General features: G+C 41.8%; 1 protein-coding gene and 1 long non-coding RNA gene across 2 annotated transcripts in view; both read left to right on the top strand.

Moving 5' to 3' along the window:
- The first annotated feature begins 335 nt into the window (after positions 1 to 335).
- Positions 336 to 4363, top strand: LOC138975362 (uncharacterized). The gene is made up of 3 exons (XR_011458629.1): positions 336 to 1117; positions 1909 to 1999; positions 3006 to 4363. It is a non-coding gene; the product is annotated as an uncharacterized lncRNA (long non-coding RNA).
- A 4661-nt stretch (positions 4364 to 9024) lies between these two features.
- LOC138975365 (metabotropic glutamate receptor 2-like) overlaps positions 9025 to 21437 on the top strand; it is a 33841-nt gene continuing 21428 nt past the window's right edge. The window contains exons 1-7 of the mRNA XM_070348025.1: positions 9025 to 9176; positions 10591 to 10842; positions 11994 to 12122; positions 13213 to 13482; positions 14103 to 14388; positions 16537 to 16723; positions 20215 to 20500. Coding sequence (XP_070204126.1) covers positions 10591 to 10842; positions 11994 to 12122; positions 13213 to 13482; positions 14103 to 14388; positions 16537 to 16723; positions 20215 to 20500 — 1410 coding nt within the window. The 5' untranslated portion in view covers positions 9025 to 9176. The remainder of the gene's footprint in view (positions 9177 to 10590; positions 10843 to 11993; positions 12123 to 13212; positions 13483 to 14102; positions 14389 to 16536; positions 16724 to 20214; positions 20501 to 21437) is intronic.

Raw genomic sequence — 21437 nt, 5'->3', positions numbered from 1 at the left:
GTCAGACCACAGACTACATGACGAAAAGAGCATAATTATATACCCAAGTTCAGGGGTGGGTTCGGGTATTGATAGGTATGGGGTCTTTTTTTCAGTGACGGTCAGCATTAGTAAATCACAAGATGTATCAGCAAAAAGGATACGATTTTCCTTAATGAATTAATGTTATGCTTATTCTTGTTAAGTCTCGTTGTCCCTTTTTGGCTCACGTAAGTGTAGCCTATGCGATGATAAACTTTGTCTGTCTGTGCGTGCGTGCGTGCGTGCGTGCGTGCGTGCGTGCGTGCGTGCGTGCGTGTGTGTGTGATAGAAACTTTAACATTTCCGAGTCTATGGATAAAGCCAAACACTGTACAAAAGGAAGACGTGGAACTTGCGAAGAAAATGCGAAAAAGTGTTTGTGGGTTATCGTCCCTAGTCACATGCTGGCGGCGAAAACAAAATGGCGGATCGCGTAGGTACCGATCGTGTGCGAGGTGGTGGTAAATAATTGTGCTCGGCTTTTTGTTGCAAGAACGCCCGTTACAAACAGAGCTGCTTCGGGAAAACTTTCCACAAGTTCCCTACAGAAGAAAAAAGGTGGGTTGTGCAGTGATTATTTCATCAGGTTTACCTTCTTCAGAATGAGAATGCAATGGCTCGAGTCAACTCACTCAGTAGACTACAGCGTCAGCGAGTACTTACGACTGTGAGTGTGAGTCAGCAGTCAGTACAAAACAACAGTTTACACTTGATGACAAACCCGTGGGCATATTTGCCGAAACCTTTATCAAACCTTGCTTACGGGAAAACTACAGTACAAAGGTACATCACTCATCCGTTTTGCGTTCAGGCAGAGCGTTAGATTTAGACTGAAGATCTGATTTAGCTTTCTTTGTCTTTCCTTTTTGCTTAGTTTAACAATAACATTGTTGTTTTTATTGTCAAACTAGGTGCAGAATATGGATGCAATTCACAAGGCGAGAGGACTTTGAAAAGCTGCAGCCAGCTGCTGTTCAAGGTCTCAAGCTTTGTACTGATCACTTTGAGGCCAACCAGTAAAACAATCCTGCAGAGAGGATCACTTGTGTGGAATGCTGTCCCGACATTGTTTGCAGTGCCCAATCCACCACCGAAGGTTATTTATTTATTGGTTTTAGGTTTTTGCAAACCAAAGAAGCACACTATTAAATGCAGGTTGAGTAATGACAAGTTTGAGGCTGATGTAAGAATTGAAAACAACAGCATTGTTCCCATCAAATAATGCCTGTTTGCATTTAGCGCAAAAAAATGATAAGGCCAACAAAAAAAAGTTACTTATTTTGGATCGACGTCCTGATTATGATGATATGATGAACTTATTTTGCAAAAAAACAGCCCCAAATGGCAAAAAAGGTATAGGGTCGGCGTCAACAACAAAAAAGTTGTATGTTTCTGGTCACCTGACCCTACCTATGTTTTCCCGACGACCCTAGACATTTTTTTTTTTTTGCATTTTCAAAAATAAAAGGGGTATTCGAAAATCAATTGTTTTCCTGTTTTTCAACAAAATAGTTTAAAAGATGGTTTTAAAAAAAAAGGTTAGAAAAAAAATCTCCACCTTTAGTCATGTTAGGTCACAAAAAAGTCTGTTTAAGGTAACATAGGCCCCCCAAAAATAGCGTCGGTAGGTCGGCTTTTTAGTTTTGTATTTTAGCCATCTGAATATTTTAATTTTATTTTTTAATGCCCCCAAAAAGTCTAGGGCCGGTGGGAAAAAAATAGGGTCGGTCCGGATACCGTAAACAGATTATTTTTTGTTTTGCCTTACCAGAAACATACACTTTTTGTGTGTGGCCTAAGACCAATGCCATGAAATTGGGAGAAATGTTTCATTGTGACTGGGTGTTGGTTGTGAGTTTGTCAGTTAAAGAGCTGTGCAATTTGCAGGTTGCTAGTGGGAGGAAGCCACCATCGCAAAGGGTAGCTACAAATGAAGCCAGCACCGACCTGTCGCCTGATACACAAATTGTTCAACCAGGTAAGAGATTTTTAACCATGAAGAACACCCTGACATCAAAAAATGTTTAAACCCATCCATTACATAGTTGATAATCGCTGTATAGGGTGACGGGCGCTGGGGCGGGGTGGTAAGACGTCGGTCTATTAACTCGGAAGGTCGAGGGTTCGAATCCCGGTCGCGGTCGCCTGGTGGGTTAAGTGTGGAGATGTTTCCGATCTCCCAGGTCAACTTATGTGCAGACCTGCTAGTGACTTATCCCCCTTCATGTGTACACGCAAGCACAAGACCAAATACGCACGAAAAAGATCCTGTAATCCATGTCAGAGTTCGGTGGGTTTTAGAAACACAAAAATACCCCGCATGCTTCCTCCGAAAGCGGCGTATGGCTGCCTAAATGGCGGGGTAAAAACGGTCATACACATAAAATTCCACTTGTGCAAATAAATGAGTGCACGTGGGAGTTTCAGCCCACGAACGCAGAAGAAGAAGAAGCTGTATAGGGCGGATGCATGGATGGATGAAATTGTACCTGTAGTTCCCACACGTAAAGATGGGAAACATATCCTGTTAGAGGCATGGTTTGACAAGAAACAATTAAGTGGCTCTATTCCCATCTCCCCCCCCCCCCCCCCCCCTTTCCCCGTCGCGATATAAGCTTCGTGGTTGAAAACGACGTTAAACACCAAATAAAGAAAGAAAGAAAGAGGCATGGTGTGTGAGGAGTTTACCTGGTACTGTTGTCCTAATCAATCAATCAATCAATCAATATAAAGCTTATATAGCGCGTATTCCGTGGGTACAGTTCTAATGGCCTCACCCATTCAGTACCAAACAAGGTCAATTCCATCATTGTTCCACATCGAATCCATAGTTGCTAATACACTTCATTTCTGGCCTGCCTTCCTACGCTATTGTTTATTTTCATTTTGTGATTGAATTACACATGTTTTAATTTCTTCCAGGTTGTAACTTGTTATGGTTATGTTATTTTATGTGTGTTTTGTGTGTGTGTTTTCTTTTTTAGATGACATTCAGGCGATCCTGGAGGACATAGGATGTAAAGCATCAAAGTCGTCATCCTCCCCATCCCCTCGTGAAGCGGAACTTCGGCAGAAGGTCAACAAACTGAGGAGCAAGGTTTTCCGATTAGAAAAGAAAACGATGGAACCCCGTGTAAAACGAGCGAGTAAATTAGCCAAGCCTCCCAAGAAAGACTTTGTAATAGAACAGTTGTCTCATATATTATCAGGCGAGGCGAGCTATTTTGCCATTTATGCCTGTTACATATTTACCGGTTATCTGCTGCTGTGTCCATTCCTGGCAGAGACGGAACGCATGTTACCAAGGAGCCGAAGGAGAGTCGATGAGATGAGAGAATGTGATTAACAATTGCCAACTCTCTCCGTACAAAGAGGGTCCAAAATTGTATCAAAATATAGATCGTAGGGAATTCAAAATAAAAAAAAAGAGACAAAACATGTACTTCGGCTCATAGAGCCTTCTTTAATTTTTGACTCAAAAGTCCATGCTCCGAGAGTCCTTTTTTTAATTTTGAATTGCCTACCATCTATATTTTTATACATTTTCAAAAAGATTCAACAGTCACCTTCCGTTATTCTTGAACTTGGCTATCCCAGCCTTACCTCAACATTCGATATTCCTGTGATACTTTTGACGTAAAATCAATTTTTACTGTAAAACACTTCGGCAAGAGGATTGGTCCAAGCAAACAAATAATAAACTTGTAAGATTTTTCCTGATATTTCCGATCAATTGCCTATGGTTTTATTTAGCTAAAAGATTCAAACGTCACACCTATGACCCATGGCTATTTTTAAGGGGAGAGTAGCATCCCTGGTGTGTTGTTTTTGATGTACCTTTTGGTCTGTTTACAGTAACATAGGCACACAAAAAGAGGGTCGGTAGGTGGGCTTTTCTTAATTTTTTTTTTATAACCATCTTTTTAAATTATTTTGCCAAAAAACAGGAACAAAATTGATTTTTTTTCTTTTTCTTTTTCTCCAAATGCCAAAAAAAAGGTCTAGGGTTGGCGGGGAAAAAATAATAGGGTTGGTCGGGATACCGTAAACAGACTATTTTGCTTTGTTTTGCCTAAGCAATGACTAACAAACTTTCTTTAGGGTCTGACATTGTATATACTATACAACTTTTTGGGGTATTAACTAAATACATGTATACAGTTTTTGATTCCTTTTATACTTTTTCACAAATTACCCCCCCCCCCCCCCCTTTTTTGACTCACATGCGAAGCAAAAGTGAGTCTATGTACTCACCCGAGTCGTCCGTCCGTCCGTCCGTCCGTCCGGCCGGCCGGCCGGCCGGCCGTCCGGAAAACTTTAACGTTGGATATTTCTTGGACACTATTCAGTCTATCAGTACCAAATTTGGCAAGATGGTGTATGATGACAAGGCCCCAAAAAACATACATAGCATCTTGACCTTGCTTCAAGGTCAAGGTCGCAGGGGCCATAAATGTTGTCTAAAAAACAGCTATTTTTCCCATTTTTCCCATTTTCTCTGAAGTTTTTGAGATTGAATACCTCACCTATATATGATATATAGGGCAAAGTAAGCCCCATCTTTTGATACCAGTTTGGTTTACCTTGCTTCAAGGTCAAGGTCACAGGAGCTCTTCAAAGTTGGATTGTATACATATTTTGAAGTGACCTTGACCCTGAACTATGGAAGATAACTGTTTCAAACTTAAAAATTATGTGGGGCACATGTTATGCTTTCATCATGAGACACATTTGGTCACATATGATCAAGGTCAAGGTCACTTTGACCCTTATGAAATGTGACCAAAATAAGGTAGTGAACCACTAAAAGTGACCATATCTCATGGTAGAAAGAGCCAATAAGCACCATTGTACTTCCTATGTCTTGAATTAACAGCTTTGTGTTGCATGACCTTGGATGACCTTGACCTTGGGTCAAGGTCACATGTATTTTGGTAGGAAAAATGTGTAAAGCAGTTCTTAGTGTATGATGTCATTGCTAGGTTTAGGTCAAGCATGTGAGTCGTATGGGCTTTGCCCTTCTTGTTTTTTGTAGTCTGCCCTGGGGGCGGGAGGTCTCCTAATTTCGGTTTCTAGGGTCATCTTATGCTTCCCCATGAGCTGAGAACTTAATTTAAAATGGGCCACGATTTTTTTATTTGTATTTTGTAATTGTGCCTTTGTCCAGTCACATGATTTCACTTTGTACTTAAAAACTTGGCACTGTCATCATTTTATTGCTATTTATTGTTCAGTTGTTCAGTATTTATTGCTATTGGGCATCAGTTGTTCAGTTGCCCTCTTTCGAATGAGCCATGCATGCATTATGGATGTGTTTAGCGAATGGGGATACCTCAAGAAATGTAAAAAAAAGAAACAATGTGAAGCAAACATATAGCACCAAATAAAATAACCGAATCAGAATGGAAACTTCTTCAGTGTATGTGTGTGTGTGTGTGTGTGTGTGTGTGTGTGTGTGTGTGTGTGTGTGTTTGCTGTTTTAAATACCGAAAATGTGAAAATAAAGCAAGTCACAACATGAGAAAGATCGACTGTACTAGTCATAACAAAGCAGGAGACAGTCTGGTCAGCATGCAGCAAAGGGGAATAACTCATATTTAGCCATTCTCATTTCTAAGCATGCCCAATGAGGAAGTTATCCTTCTTCCCATTGTAGTTTCTTTGATAAAGCTCGCATAAGAAGATTAGTCTCGGTCAAAAGTGTTTGAAGTGTGTGATAGAAACTATTTGAAGACGTCACATTATGACGTAAGAGGGTTAGACGTCACGCAAAGGAATTACTGAAAGTCTCGGTCATTGTTATTGTGAGCGGGCCGAGACTAATTGGCAGATCCAGGGTCTCGCTTTCTTGCACAGTTTCACCTATGCTTACTGTGTGTGTGTGTGTGTGTGTGTGTGTGTGTGTATGTGTGGCGGAGTGATTGAGTTTGTGTTACTGTTTGTCGATTTCTTACGTGAGCCTTGAAGGCTTCGCCTCTTGTTTGTTATCACCTTCTGTATTACCACCCAACCCCTTTTGTGTTTGTTTCAGTGTGTATCTTGCTTTTCTTATAGAATTCTGAAAGGATTAATTCGATTTTGTCCGCCATCGTGCTTACGACTGTTGGGCTATGTTTTACTAGGATTGTTTAAAATAAGCACTGAATCAGTTGAGTGAGAAATCCTAAATTCCAAAGATTGTTTATGTCACGATAAAAAAATGAATAAAGTCAGTGTTTAAACCAATTAACTCACTGCCATCAGTGAGAAGGTAAACAGTAGCGAGGTGTGGCGAGGTAGGGCACTGGGTCGCAGCAGCGCCGAGCTGCATCAAAACTTCAGACTGTCAATCAAAGCGGTCAGTAAATAACTTGAGCTATATCAGTTTTTACAACTGGTTTTCACTGCCGGATCAGCGGGTTTGCACCCAGTCCTTGGCGCAACGCATACTTTTCTCTAGCGCTGTCATGCTCTGATAAGGATAGCAGACTATCAGTTCTAATTTAACTGTAACGACTGATGTGCTTCCCGGTGTAACCCGAGAAAATTACTCCCACGAAATGTTTACTCCCGAGTAAAGATTTCGTACGAAAATGTACTCCCCTTACGAAAACATTACTCCCCCCTAACCCGAGAAAATTACTCCCCAAGACAGGTGTACTCCGAGTAAAAATTTCGTACGAAATCTGTACTTCCCTTCACGAAAAAATTGCTCCCCCGTAGCCTGCACGAGAAAATTACTCCCCGGGACAGGTGTACTCCGAGTAAATATTTCGTGCGAAAATTTTACTCCCCTTCACGAAAACAATACTCCCCCTAGCACAAGGAAATTACTCCCAACGACAGGTGTACTCCCGAGCAAAGATTTCGTGCGAAAATATTACTCCCCTTACATATTTTGCGAGACATTATTATTCCCCTTATTACGAAGAATTTACTCCCCGTAGGTGCGAAGAATTTCTTCCCCTCATTTTGCAACAGACGTTTCAGTCATACTAGTGCCAACAGAAATGTGTGTGTTCGCGGGAGCAACTCCCGGAAAATGACTTGGCAGACCTTCATGAAACTTTACATACACTTTTTTCAAGGTGACATCCCCAGAAATACACGATGATCCGGTTTTTCAAGAGTTCAGACGGCACTGTCACGACCTCATTGTTTAAACAAATAAACAAACAAACAAGCAAACAAACCGTGAACAGATCTAACAACATGTTGAGAAAGAACAGGTCAAGCAAATAAACAAACAGCCAAACAAACTTAACTATTGTCAATTTATTCCAAGAAAAACCTGAGGAGCAACTTATTCTGACAGTAAAATAATCGTGGAGTACAATTTTCGTACTGGGAGTGCTTTTTTTGTACGTCGAACAAAAGGAAAGTACGTACTCCACGAGATTATAACTGGGAGTAAAAATTTGGGGAGTGAAAATTTCGTGGAGGGAGTAACTTTTTCGTTCCTTGGGGAGTTCTTTTCTCGTCCGACAAGAGTGTACTCGGAGTAACATTTTCTTACGAAATGTGTACTCCGGAGTCAATTTTTCGTGGAGTAAAAATGTCGTGTTACACCGGCGTCTCCGCAGTGCAGTCAATTATTGCAGTCATGTATTGCCAAAGAAACTACAATGCCTATAGATCACTACTGACACTAGAGCTTAGCCTGAACGCCAGTCACTGCGGCTTTTCATAAATGTTTCGTACATTAATACAGCATTTGTATTCCACCAAAAACTTCCGTAGGATGCAGGCGTTCACGTTTATCTTCACAGAAAACAAAACAAGTCGCGTAAGGCGAAAATACAACATTTAGTCAAGCTGTCGAACTCACAGAATGACTGAAACTGAACACAGTGCAATTTTTCAGCAAGACCGTATACTCGTAGCATCGTCAGTCCACCGCTCGTGGCAAAGGCAGTGAAATTGACACTGAGAAGAGCGGGGTAGTAGTTGCGCTTAGAAGGATAGCACCCTTTTCTGTACCTCTCTTCGTTTTAACTTTCTGAGCGTGTTTTTAATCCAAACATATCATATCTATATGTTTTTGGAATCAGGAACCGACAAGGAATAAGATGAAAGTGTTTTTAAATTGATTTCGAAAATTTAATTTTGATCATAATGTTTATATTTTTTATTTTCAGAGCTTGTTTTTAATCCAAATATAACATATTTATATGTTTTTGGAATCAGGAAATGATGAAGAATAAGATGAACATAAATTTGGATCGTTTGATAAAATTTTTTTTTTACAATTAAAAATGTTTTTACAATTTTCAGATTTTTAATGACCAAAGTCATTAATTAATTTTTAAGCCACCAAGCTGAAATGCAATACCGAAGTCCGGCCTTCGTCGAAGATTGCTTGGCCAAAATTTCAATCAATTTGATTGAAAAATGAGGGTGTGACAGTGCCGCCTCAACTTTTACAAAAAGCCGGATATGACGTATTTATCGAAAAAAAAAGAAAAAAACGTCCGGGGATATCATTCCCAGGAACTCTCATGTAAAATGTCATAAAGATCGGTCCAATAGTTTAGTCTGAATCGCTCTTCACACACACACGCACAGACACACATACACACACACACACACACACACACACACACACACACACACACACACACACACACACATACACCACGACCCTCGTATCGATTCCCCCTCTATGTTAAAAAATTTAGTCAAAACTTGACAAAATGTAACAAAAAGACGGCCGCGTCTCGCAACATGATACGCATCTTCAACCTCCGCGCGCTCGACGAGCGCTGCGATTGGTCAAAAACGGTTGTCAAAAATAGTCGGCGCGAGTAACAAAACCGGTTTGACAGGGTACAGCACTTCTCACTGAAAACAGGCCCAAAACGAAACGAGTTTGCGCGAGAACAGCGCGGTTAGGCTTCAAGGAAGAGGCGAAAGAGCTATACAAAACGACCTTATGAAGGGAGCTTTACGGGACCTCTGGCATTGTCGCTGGTGGGATAGAAGCAGGGTGGTATTTTTAGACCTTCGGTCCTGTTCTGCCACAAACGAACACACACACTGCAGAGGAGTGGGGTTGGGTGTCGTCTCGTCTCAGTTGCTTACCATTAGTTCCATCTTTTCGGTCTCTTGTCGCCAAGTAGACACAGGGGCAGAGGGGGAGAGTTTTTTCAGCTCAGTTGGATTACCCGTGTGTCAAGGTAAGCTTCGCGAGTGTGTTTGTGAGTGTGTACGAGCGTGCAACATGTCAGAGTTTACACTCGAGGGTAACTGACATGTCTGGGCGCTTGTGTTTGGACACAAATTATACCCCTGTGTGCATAGAACCTCATGTTATTTACTGACTTTCCGGTGAAGGGGTTATCATGGACCTATGTGTGTCGTTAATCCGTCAGAATTTGACAGTGATTTTTTAATGTTCTTACCATGTCAATTTCCGGATTTGTGAAGAAATTATAATTCTGATCAATATTTCTAGTCAGTAGTGTCACTTCCATGCTAGCTGTGAATAATATGAAAGGGAAAGCCGTGCATTGACAACACTAGCTGTTATACATGTGCATACCAGAATATCCACACCCATAACAGTATACTAAAAAAAGTAACAGTGCAAGCATGCTTTTAGCTTTGGGTGTATTAGCTGAAAGAACGTGTAGGTATTTGTATTTTCTGTATAAATTTATAAGAAATATAACTGGTACTTTTAAGTAGGCCTACATGTACCTGTCTAAAAGTACAACATTGTTGGTGTGATCGGTTTTTGGTATGATTCTAGCTACCTGTACAAGTAATACTAACAAGTACTAGTATTATATATACATTTATTTAGTACTAGTTGAGCTCTGCATGTTAATAAATATGACTGTGAAACTGGGCTCTTGAGAGTTTTGCACTGTAATTTTAATTTAAAGTTGGTTTTCCCATTTTGTTACATGTTTATGATTTAGGTCTGTATATTTTCGTAGTCTTTTATAATTTTATTTAATCTGTTCTTGGTTTTGTTTTGTTTTGGGAGGGCAATTATACATCAGCAGAAGATGGGGGGGGGGGGGGGGGTTGGGGGGGGGGGGGGGTGGGGGTTGGGGTCACTGTACAGGGGTATAATCACCTTCTAATATGAGACTACTTTTATGGGAGTGTACCTCCAAATCTGAAACAAAACTGTTGTCACTCAATGGTCCATCCACTAACCCTCCTCCCCCACACACAACACAAATCTGAAATCTATTCGGGCCTGACCAACCTAGTTTTTTTCTCAAAACCTAAAATAATGACACCACTTTGAAAAGAAAAATTAGGACAATTGAAAATGTGGCGCTCGAAAAATCAAAAGGTTGTGAAACATTTTCTTGACAGAAGATGATAAGGTTGCTTGCTGTCTATGTAGGTGCTTCTACTGGCACTACCACTCTGGAAAGAAAAATAAGGGTTTGCAGACAATTGAACATTTGGCGCTCAAAAAAAGAGAAAAGATTATGATGAGGAGGCTGTCCATGCAGGTGATTCTGCTGGCAAGTGCTACCACTCTGGAAAGAAAAATTAGAGTTTGCAGACAATTGAACATTTGGCGCTCCAAAAACAAAAAAGGAAGATTGTGAAATGTTTTCTTGGCAGATGAAGATGAGGCGGCTGTCCATGCTGGTTCTTCTGCTGGCGCTGGTTGGGTTCGGATCCTGTGTCTTCCCTGCGACTTGTCCGAACCAGGCAAGCACGTGCCCCTTCTCTGGCACTGTACCCAAGGTGGCATATAACAGCATCGGCCAAGAGAAATTTGCCATTGGCGGCATTTTTGATGTCTATACTAAAGGACCCGATGCTTTCAGCTGTGGGACTGGGTTCAACCCCCAGGGCATCTTGCTCTCACATGTGAGTGAAAGTCTTTACTATTAATTTTGTCTTTGATTTTGCGTGTGTGTGTGTGTGCCACTGTGTGTGTGTGGGGCGGGGATATAGCTCAGTTGGTAGCGCGCTGGATTTGTATTCAGTTGGCCGCTGTCAGCGTGAGTTCGATCCCAGGTTCGGAGGAAATTTATTTCACAGAGTCAACTTTGTGTGCAGACTCTCTTCGGTGTCCGAACCTCCCCCCGTGTACACTACATTGGGTGTGCACGTTAAAGATCCCACGATTGACAAAAGGGTCTTTCCTGGCAAAATTGCTTAGGCACAGTTAATGATTGTCTACCTATACCCGTGTGACTTGGAATAATAGGCCGTGAAAGGTAAATATGCGCCGAAATGGCTGCAATCTACTGGCCGTATAAAATTTCATCTCACACGGCATCACTGCAGAGCGCCTAGAACTGTACCCACGGAATATGCGCGATATAAGACTCATTGATTGATTGATTGATTGTGTGTGCGTGCGTGCATGTGTGTGTGGGTCACTGTGTGTGTGTGTGTCACTGTGTGTGTGTGCGTGCGCGCATGTGTGTGTGGGTCACTGTCAAGTCTATGTATATATTTGGAGAGAGAGAGAGAGAGAGAGAGAGAGAGAGAGAGAGAGAGAGAGAGAGAGAGAGAGAGAGAGAGAGAGAGAGAGAGAATACTACATGGCTTGCTGTGTCGTTACACGAGTTTTTTTAATATATATATTGAACTGCGAGCGAAAGCTTTTCTTGGAAAAAGCACCGAGTGTAAATCTGGTACGACACAGCAAGCCATGTAGTATTCTAATTATCCTACGTACTTGCATGTATTTTACTCACAACGTCCCGCAGTCGAGGCGGCAAAATTGAAGACAGCTCTTTTTCAACCTCGATCTCTTCCAAAGCATTGTGCAATCTCTTACGTCAAAGCAAAGAAACGTTACTATGGAAAGTGTAGCGTGACGTGTTAGTTCTAAAAATTCATCGAGGGGAATTGGCGCGCAAATTTGTTTCCGTAATGACGTTTGTCTCAGTGTCTTTGGCATCATACTAGCCAGGCGGATTTTTTACTCGCCCCTGGCGACCGGGCGGACGATTTGGCCATCCCTGCCCAGGTGTAAGTGTTTGCTGCATTTTCTCCTTTTTTTTCAGGCTTTCCTGTGGTCCGTCGAGTACTGGAGACAACGGATGGCTAACTCTACAGTTGCTGTTGGTGGCTTCGTGTTGGACAGTTGTGGAAGTAGCAATCAGATGATACAGAACATTCTTGGCTTTGAACAGGTATGTTTGTGTGTGTGTGTGTGTGTGTGTGTGTGTGTGTGTGTGTGTGTGTGTGTGTGTGTGTATGTGTGTGTGTGTGTGTGTGTGTGTGTGTGTGTGTGTGTGTGTGAATAGTTTTGGAAGTTGTACATGTATTTACATGTGTATGTTAATCATTTTAACCCTTTCACTGCCTGTGGGACATCAGCTGAAGTCTAGGGTAACTTGCTCCATAAACAATGACAGAAGAAGAAAAACAACAAACAGTGAGTGTGTTACTGTTAGCGTCGGGGTAATTCATTTATTCACCAAAGACACAGTGTAAGTTGTCAATTCAGGTAAATAAAGGCAATGCGTTGTTCACTAAAAATATTTCCTGGCAGCGAACAGGTTAATCTGACTGTAAAACTAAAAGATTCACTCCATTAATTTGACTGCAATTAGTAAGGTTGGGCAGTTTTTGTTTTGAATTGTTTAATTCGTCATTATTTGAAACCTGACAACACAATTGTGTACCTCATAATCATTAGGGCAGTTGGAGACAGTTTTCCAGCCAGAATGATTGCCTCCAACTAAGATGCAACATACGCATTCCTGACTGGGTGGCCGATTGGTAACGGCAACGCACTTGCGAGAGGTTGCGAGTTCGACCCTGTGTCAGGGCGTTAGCAATTCTCTCCCCCCTTTCCTAACCTAGGTGGTGGGTTCAAGTGCTAGTCCTTCGGATGAGACAAAAAACCGAGGTCCCTTCGTGTACACTACATTGGGTTGTGCACGTTAAAGATCCCACGATTGACAAAAGGGTCTTTCCTGGCAAATTTGTATAGGCATAGATAAAAAAATGTCCACCAAAATACCCGTGTGACTTGGAGTAATAGGCCGTGAAAAGTAGGATATGCGCCGAAATGGCTGCGATCTGCTGGTCGATGTGAATGCGTGATGTATTGTGTAAAAAATTCCATCTCACACGGTATAAATAGATCCCTGCGCCTTGAGTCCGAGTCTGGAGATACGCGCGCGATATAAGACTTCATATAATAATAATAAGATGTATCAGCCCTGCATATTTGCCTGAGTGAGTTCTCATCATAACGCTACAATTGTGTTTCAGTGCAACATACGCATTCCTGATTTTGATCGTAACCAAGTGGTGGGCTTTGTCGGACCGACTTCCAACATGGACGCCATGGCAGCGGCCAGGTTAACATCCAAGATGGACCTCACCGTCATCTCTCCTTCGGCTGACTCAACCATGCTGAGCGACCATGGGCAGTACCCCTATTTCCTGCGTACCAAGCCCTCCATTCAGGTTGATGTTGACGTCATGGCAGCTGTACTGCGCCAAACTCAGACGAAATACGCTGCAGCCATCTACTTACAGGTAAAAGACTGGAATACCTGAATGAAAAAGCCTTACAGTGGAAACCCGCTTTAAAGACCTTGAAAAATCTTAGAAAATTAGGTCTTAAATTAAGTTAAAAAGGAGGGAGTCTTAAAATGGTAGATTTTTAAAGGCCATTAAGGCAGTCAGGAATATATGCTAGGTACATGTATTTTTGTGTTTCTATAACCCACCAAACTCTCACGAGAATAACATGATCTTTTTGTGCATTATAGTTAAACTAGGTCTTGTTCTTGCATGAACACACGAAAGGGGGTAAGCAGATCTGCCAATAAGTTGCACCAGATGCAGTTCTAATTCAAATCTTTAACTTTCCACATTGAAGGCGACGTCTTAACCACTATGTTATTGCATCCGTCAATGTCTAAACAAAAGAGCAGTAATTTGAGAAAAGATAATGCCATGGTACTGCCAGCTTTTACATTCTATAAATTAGTATAAAGCAAATGTTTCATGCCCAATGTCAACCATGTAATACCAGCATACAGCAGCAGTTAATACATCAATGTAATATGTGTCAAAGATTTTGATGTAATGTTTTAACGGACAAGAAAGTGTTGTTATTGTTATTGTTATTGATATGTTTTCTTTTTTTTCAGTCGGAGATGGACACGTTTAGGCTCTTCCAGGAGAAAATGAACATGAGTAATATCTGCATATCAGCTAGCTATTCTATGACCGGCAATGAAACGGACTCCATCATTGATGATTTTGTTAACACCAAGCTTAAAGAGCTGGAGCGAACCAGGTTTATTGCTCTCTTCTTGTCTTCGGAGTTCGCTGGGAAATTCATGACAAGAGTACAAGCTAACGGCGATGTGAAGTCATTGAATTTGGTGTTCCTCACGACTTCTGATGTTGGAATGAACACACCCGCATTTTCTGGTGAGGCTTTGCTTGTGTGTGAACTCGAGCGATTCATAGAAATGTGTGTGTGTGTGTGTGTGTGTGTGTGTGTGTGTGTGTGTGTGTGTGTGTGTGCTATTGTAAGGTTCTTGTGACCTCAATGCGGAACTGTTCTGTCATTTTGGAATGACGTTAGTTGATGTCAAAATGAACCCCTAGAGATTGTTTTTTAGAAGCATGCAAAGCTTTTTACCAAATACCTACCATTTTTGTGGCTTGACATTTCAGAATCTTGCTACTTAGTACTCAGTGTGCAGTAAACAAAAAAGAAATCATTTATGAGACATGTATGAGTGTGTGTTTTCTTCAAGTTGTGTTTACCTGGGACTTGAAAGTAAAAATAGAAATGAGAATAGCCGACAAGGTATTGGTGTATTAATACAAGTGTATGAGAATACATGTATCATAAGGTTGATATCTTTCTGGAATACCCTGGAATAATAGGCCGTGAAAGGTTGATGCAGCGCCTATAGGCTGTTGATCTACTGGCCGATGTGAATGCATGATATATTGTGTAAAAAAGTCCATCTCACACGGCATTAATAGGTAACATGCGCCTTGAGTCGCCTTGTGTGGTGAGATACGTGCGCGATATAAATCCTCATAAAAGAAATAAAAAAAATAATAGACATGCAACTCTCTACCTGTCGTATTCAAAGATATAGCTGTACATGATGTGTCTTGTGGCGCAGTGTGTGTGTGTGTGTGTGTGTGTTTTAAGTTGAGATTTTTCAATGTTCATTGTACATGATTTATTGTGATTCGTGCATCTATTGCATGGCATTGTCCGTACGTAGATAATGTGTTTCTGTAAGTTTATTGTTACGTTATTTTGTTAGAATGTATATGTGTATTTGATGTTTGAATAGGTAGTATGGATTTATTCATAATTAATATGTAAAGCGCGGAGAGCATAGTTTACTGTGGTTCGCGCTATATAAGCTCTCGCTATTATTATTTAAGTTATTGAGACATCCCAGTGCACTAAGGGATTTATAGAGCAAATCGAGAAAATTCAATAATTATTTTCGAGATTTGCTCTATAAATCCCTTAGTGCACTGGGATTGTTTCAATAACGATATTGTCAGTACCGCCAGAGAAAAAAGAAGATTCAAAACGCACATTTTGCAACGCGCATTTGGATAGGCGTAACTGTGTGGTCAGGTTTGTGTCACTGGATCTACTTTTGTGTGGGCTGTCTCAAGTGTGTCGTGCTTTCGTCACACGCAAACTCTTGTTTTAATTTCTGTTGGTAAATTCCAGTGTAGCGTTAAGCTAAAAAGTGATGATCTTTCATAGAGACCTCATTTAAACTCGGAGAAAGGACTGTGCTCATAGTTATTTGCGATTCGAAACCTTCATCGAGCTTCGACAGATTGACTGTGCAGAGTTTTGCCCCTTGCCACGGTCGACGGAAAGTACATTTTCAAAATAAATGTGGCATGTTTCTCGTGTGGTATCTTCACTCATCGGGGAGTCTGGTACTAAATATGAACGGTAAGAATGCTCTGAACCCTACACGTATTATATCCCCATCGTTTTTTCGTTCACATTTGCCCAACAAGTTAATTTGCTGAGCGGGGTTAAATGTCGTCTGCTACAGAGTGGATCGAGTCAGCTAGTCTTCCAAACTGGTCTAGCTGGTACGTTATCGGAATAACACTTGTGTTTTCTGTTAGCCGCTGGGAATTGTATACTAACTCATCATTTGGTAATGTGGATGATAAGCTACATGCCACTAACACGGCATATGAGAAGAATCTATGCAAGTCGGCGAAAATTAGATGAAACACAGCGGCTTCTATTTTTAGATCACTGGCACAGGCACATGCAATCTGTCAGAAAAAAACCCACTTCTGCTTTAATTGAGAAGCAGGGAATTTATGGTCATTTGGTATTGTGGAGAATATAAGCTACATGTCATTAATTAATTCTGAGGATGAGAGCACAGTCTCGCTTAGGCAAAGGGCGGAAGAATACGCTCTGTGGAAAAGTTAGCGCACTCCAAGAGTGCGCTAACAGTTTTAGCGCATCGCCATTAGCCAATCAACTGGTTCACATCAGTCATGTGACACCAGTACTTACTGACAATTATTATTATTATTATTATTATTATTATTTTGCAGCTTCAAATACAGTGGCAGCTGAGAATGCTTTCGTGTTGGAGCAGCAGGTGCCCAACAGTATAATGACTGCAGTGGATGCCTTCAAAACCTACTGGAATTTGAATACCTTAAAACAGTCTTTGAATAATTCAAACAACGCTATCCAAGACCCATTCCTGAGTAAATATTTGTCGAATACCACCAACATGTAAGTACTGTGGCTGATAAAATGTTTGTTATTTCTTGTTATTATTTCTTAATCCTTAAAAAAATGATGTAACTAAAAAAAAAAATGTACGTTGTCTTTTGTTGTTTTCTTCTTCATCGTTGAATGTAGGGTTCCGTTTTTCTCTGTTGCCATAGTTAAAGTTTTAGCTGCTCTCTCCCCTTTTATTCTCTTTTCTTGAGACTCCTTGTCTTCCAAAGAATGGCATGCAAAGATCTTCTGTGGTGTTGTTCACAGGTCTGTGATGTGTCACACCAAAGACCTTCTACTGCTATGCTAAGATGTGCCACTCCTTCTTAGCAGCCTTTCTTAAAAGCTTGTTCGCAGCGCACCGCTCTGGTAGCAAAATTGTGCCGCTAGCGAGGTCAGCGGGCGATCCAGCTATGTGCGTAGACTATTTACATTATTTTAATGACGTTTCTTGGAAATGCACGGTATGCTGTCCAGACAAACTATGTGTAAGGTTAATAGATTATAGAGTAACTTTGCTACTCCATCGCAAAATATACACCTACAGGGAAAATGTATTTTGATCTATCTTTCCAGCGGCTTTCAGTCAGATTGATTACATTCATTGAAATAAAACTGCTTTGCTAGAAACAAAATATTTGTCCAGAAAAACTGTTTCAATCAGCAAATACATGGAAAGGAAAACAGGTCACTTTTAATTGTGTGTTTTGTTTAAATATACTGAATTGACTGGCTAAGAAGTTTTTGAATGTGACAAATAGCTGCTTCTACAAATAGCTGCCGACAATTCACATTTTTGTCAGTCATGGGTCTTTATGTTAGTTTTTACTACTGATGATAAAAAGATTCCCACAAATACTCCGAATAGAGGCAGTTCTAATCATTCAAATTGAGAGCTTCAAAATTATCTCTCTCTTTCTCTTCCTGTCTCTGTCCGTTTCTCATTAAACACACACACTCACATGCACACGCACACACAAACTCACACACACACATACACACACACACACATGCACACACACACACACACATTTGACATGAGGATTGAAGGCAGATATTTCATATAAAAGCAGAAGATAAATTACGCTATTCCATTTTTTTAATTGATTTTTTTAAAATCGGAATCAAATCTTTTTGGAACATTTTGTACACAAGTTTGTGCAGTTAATAAAACCGCAAAAGGTACCAGTCGGCCGTTGATTAAACACAATTTTAGTAACTGTTTCGTGTCAACAGCAAGCCTGACCTCGCTAGTGGGAGTGGCACTGCAGCTGCGGCTAACGCGCAAAAACGGGCGGAGTGGCACATCTTAGCGTAGCAGTAGAAGATCTTTGGTCACACTGACTTTGTGTGGTATGGCTCCTGGGGCTTCTGTGAGGAGGCTCTCTGGGATCTCTGTGGTTTGGCTCTGTTTGTCCCCTGTAGTGTGGCTCTGTAGATCTTGTGTAGTGTGGCTCTTGGGGCCTTCTTTTTATGGTTCTGGACTTCTGTCATCTGTGCTAATAGCTTCCTGAACACTTTGTGATGTGGCAGCCAGGTCTTCTGCAGTGTGACCTCCCTAAGCCTTCTGTGATATGGCGCTCTAGACCGTCTCTGCTGGGGCTGTGTGGCCTTCTGAGTGTGGCTCTTTGGCCATCTGTGTTATATGGCTCTCTAGGATGTCTGTGGTATGACTCCATGTCTTCTTTGGTGTGTCTCTCCATGCCTTCTGTGGTGTGACTCTCCATGCCTTCTGTAGTGTGTCTCTCCATGCCTTCTGTGATGTGACTATCCATGCCTTCTGTGGTGTGACTCTCCATGTCTTCTGTGGTGTGACTCTCCATGTCTTCTGTGGTGTGACTCTCCATGTCTTCTGTGGTGTGACTCTCCATGCCTTCTGTGGTGTGACTCTCCATGTCTTCTGTGGTGTGACTCTCCTTTTCTTCCGTGGTGCGACTCTCCATGCCTGTGGTGTTACTCTCCATGCCTCCTATGGTGTGACTCCATTACTTCTGTGGTGTGACTCTCCGGGCCTTCTGTGGTGTGAATCTCCACTACTTCTGTGGTGTGACTCTCCATGTCTTCTGTGGTGTGACTCTCTAGGCCTGTGGTGTGACTCTCTAGGCCTGTGGTGTGACTCTCTAGGCCTTCTGTGGTGTGACTCTCCATGCCTTCTATGGTGTGACTCTCCATGCTTTCTGTGGTGGGACTCTCCATGCTTTCTGTGGTGGGACTCTCCATGCCTTCTATGGTGTGACTCTCAATGCCTTCTATTGTGTGACTCTCCATGTCTTCTGTGGTGTGACTCTCCATGCTTTCTGTGGTGTGACTCTCCATGCCTTCTGTGGTGTGACTCTCCATGCCTTCTGTGGTGTGACTCTCCATGCCTTCTGTGGTGTGACTCTCCATGCCTTCTATGGTGTGACTCTCCATGCTTTCTGTGGTGTGACTCTCCACGTCTTCTGTAGTGTGACTCTCAATGCCTTCTATTGTGTGACTCTCCATGTCTTCTGTGGTGTGACTCTCCATGCTTTCTGTGGTGTGACTCATCTCCATGCCTTCTATGGTGTGACTCTCCATGCCTTCTGTGGTGTGACTCTCCATGCCTTCTATTGTGTGACTCTCAATGCCTTCTGTGGTGTGACTCTCCATGCCTTCTGTGGTGTGACTCTCTAGGCCTTCTGTGGTGTGACTCTCCACATCTTCTATGGTGTGACTCCATGTCTTCTGTGGTGTGACTCTCCACATCTTCTATGGTGTGACTCCATGTCTTCTGTGGTGTGACTCTCCATGCCTTCTGTGGTGTGACTCTCTAGGCCTTTTGTGGTGTGACTCTCCATGCCTTCTGTGGTGTGATTCCATTACTTCTGTGGTATGACTCTCCATGTCTTCTGTGGTGTGACTCTCCATGTCTTCTGTGGTGTGACTCTCCATTTCTTCTGTGGTGTGACTCTCCATGTCTTCTGTAGTGTGACTCTCCACGTCTTCTGTAGTGTGACTCTCCATTACTTCTGTGGTGTGACTCGATGTCTTCTGTTGTGTGAATCTACATGCCTTCTTTGGTGTGACTCTCCATGCCTTCTGTTGTGTGACTCTGCATGCCTTCTGTTGTGTGACCTTCCATGCTTTCATTGGTGTGATTCTCTGGCCTACTCCAATGTGCCTTTAATTTATTTATGTATTTATGTACAATAGTTTGACAGGGAGACTTCTGCATCACCCTTCACAGCAGGCTCTGCAGTTGTCTGCCGTTAAAGAGCGCAAGATATTTATAGCTCAACATTGTTTCTACGTAGCTGGCTCCCGTGAATTGTAGAGTTCTGTTTGTGATAGGGTCCGGCTGTTGCCGTCTCTTTGTATGTTCCTGGGAACCTTTGCGTAACCATAACAGTTTTTATAGGGCTGTTTATTTAGCTCTAAAAGTCTCCACCCTGTTTTATTGAGCTTGGGCTTTTGGCACTCGAATACACCAGGTACAAAATGTAACTTTAGTTTTAATCTACTTCTTTTTTTTTCTTCCACAGTTTTCCTCCTTTCGATGTAGACGCTGCTTTCACCATTATGGCCACCAAAGCCTTTTTGGACGGAGTACGCGGTGCGGGAAATGAAATCTGTCAGAACAACAATAATTACCTGTGCTCCACGTTTTTTGGCACAGACTCTAGAGGCTCTAAAATCAACGAGAAGATTCGCACATCCACTGGCTTCTTTACAGAGCCTGTTAACGGAGTCTACCAGAACGGAGACCCGGCATCCAGCCAGATAAAAACCTCTGTTTACCGCTTCAAAATCGATGGCACCTTTGACAAGGTGAGTGAGTGTGTGGATGACTTAATCTCTGAAAATGATAGAGTGGAACCTGCCCTGCCCTACCTCTTGATAACGACCACATCAGGCCTGAAAATGGCGAGTATTTTACTTGCCATGGCGAGTAGAAACGTGTAACTGCCAAGTAGAAATGTTCACCTGCTTGCCAAGTGCGAGTAAAGTTGTTGAAACAAATCGTTGGTTTGGCTAGTAAAGTTTGCTATCAGACCATTTTTTCTATACTATATGTACTTACCTGTCTTCAAAGACCACTTTTGTTCAATCCCTATGATAGTCGTTAAGACAGGTTCAACTGTAGCTATAAGATCTGTGGGATAAGAAGAAAATTATCAAAGGATGGACATAGGTTAATTTTGTGGTCATTTGTTTCTGGGTAAAAGCATTGGTACATACACAAAAATATGCACATCAGAAGACAGACAGTAGCAAGTAGATTGAATCAGGGATGGCCAAATCGTCCGCCCGGTCACCAGGGGCGAGTAAAAAATCCTCCGGGCTAGTAGAAACCGCCTGGCCAATGAAAATTCAGGTCAAATGCGACCCTTTTGGTTGTAATATCGGGTTTTAAAGCCATACAAACACTGCAGATCAACTGTGGTATGTACCGGGCCAGCAAAAATTCTGCTTTCTTGAAGTTACTCGTCCTGCTGGCGAGTTAAAATTGAGATTTGGCCATCCCTGTTGAATCATAGAAAACAAGACAGATGGAGTGTGGGAACCAAAATAGTATTCTCTCCCTATGTCCTTGAAAGGGACATATTGGAGGTCTTTTTTTTACTGTGAGGCATATGATTAATTGGCTCAACAAATTAGTGGCATTGTTGGGCTTTATTGTTTGTAAGAGCGTGCACAATTGCAAGGCCCATAAAAAAAACTGACAGTTATTTTCGGAATTTGCATACTTTGAATATATCTTTCC

The sequence above is a fragment of the Littorina saxatilis genome, linkage group LG9 (genome assembly GCF_037325665.1).
Source record: "Littorina saxatilis isolate snail1 linkage group LG9, US_GU_Lsax_2.0, whole genome shotgun sequence".
Classification (NCBI taxonomy): domain Eukaryota; kingdom Metazoa; phylum Mollusca; class Gastropoda; order Littorinimorpha; family Littorinidae; genus Littorina; species Littorina saxatilis.
Note: the sequence above shows the minus strand (reverse complement) of the source record. Positions and strands in the feature narration are given on the sequence as shown.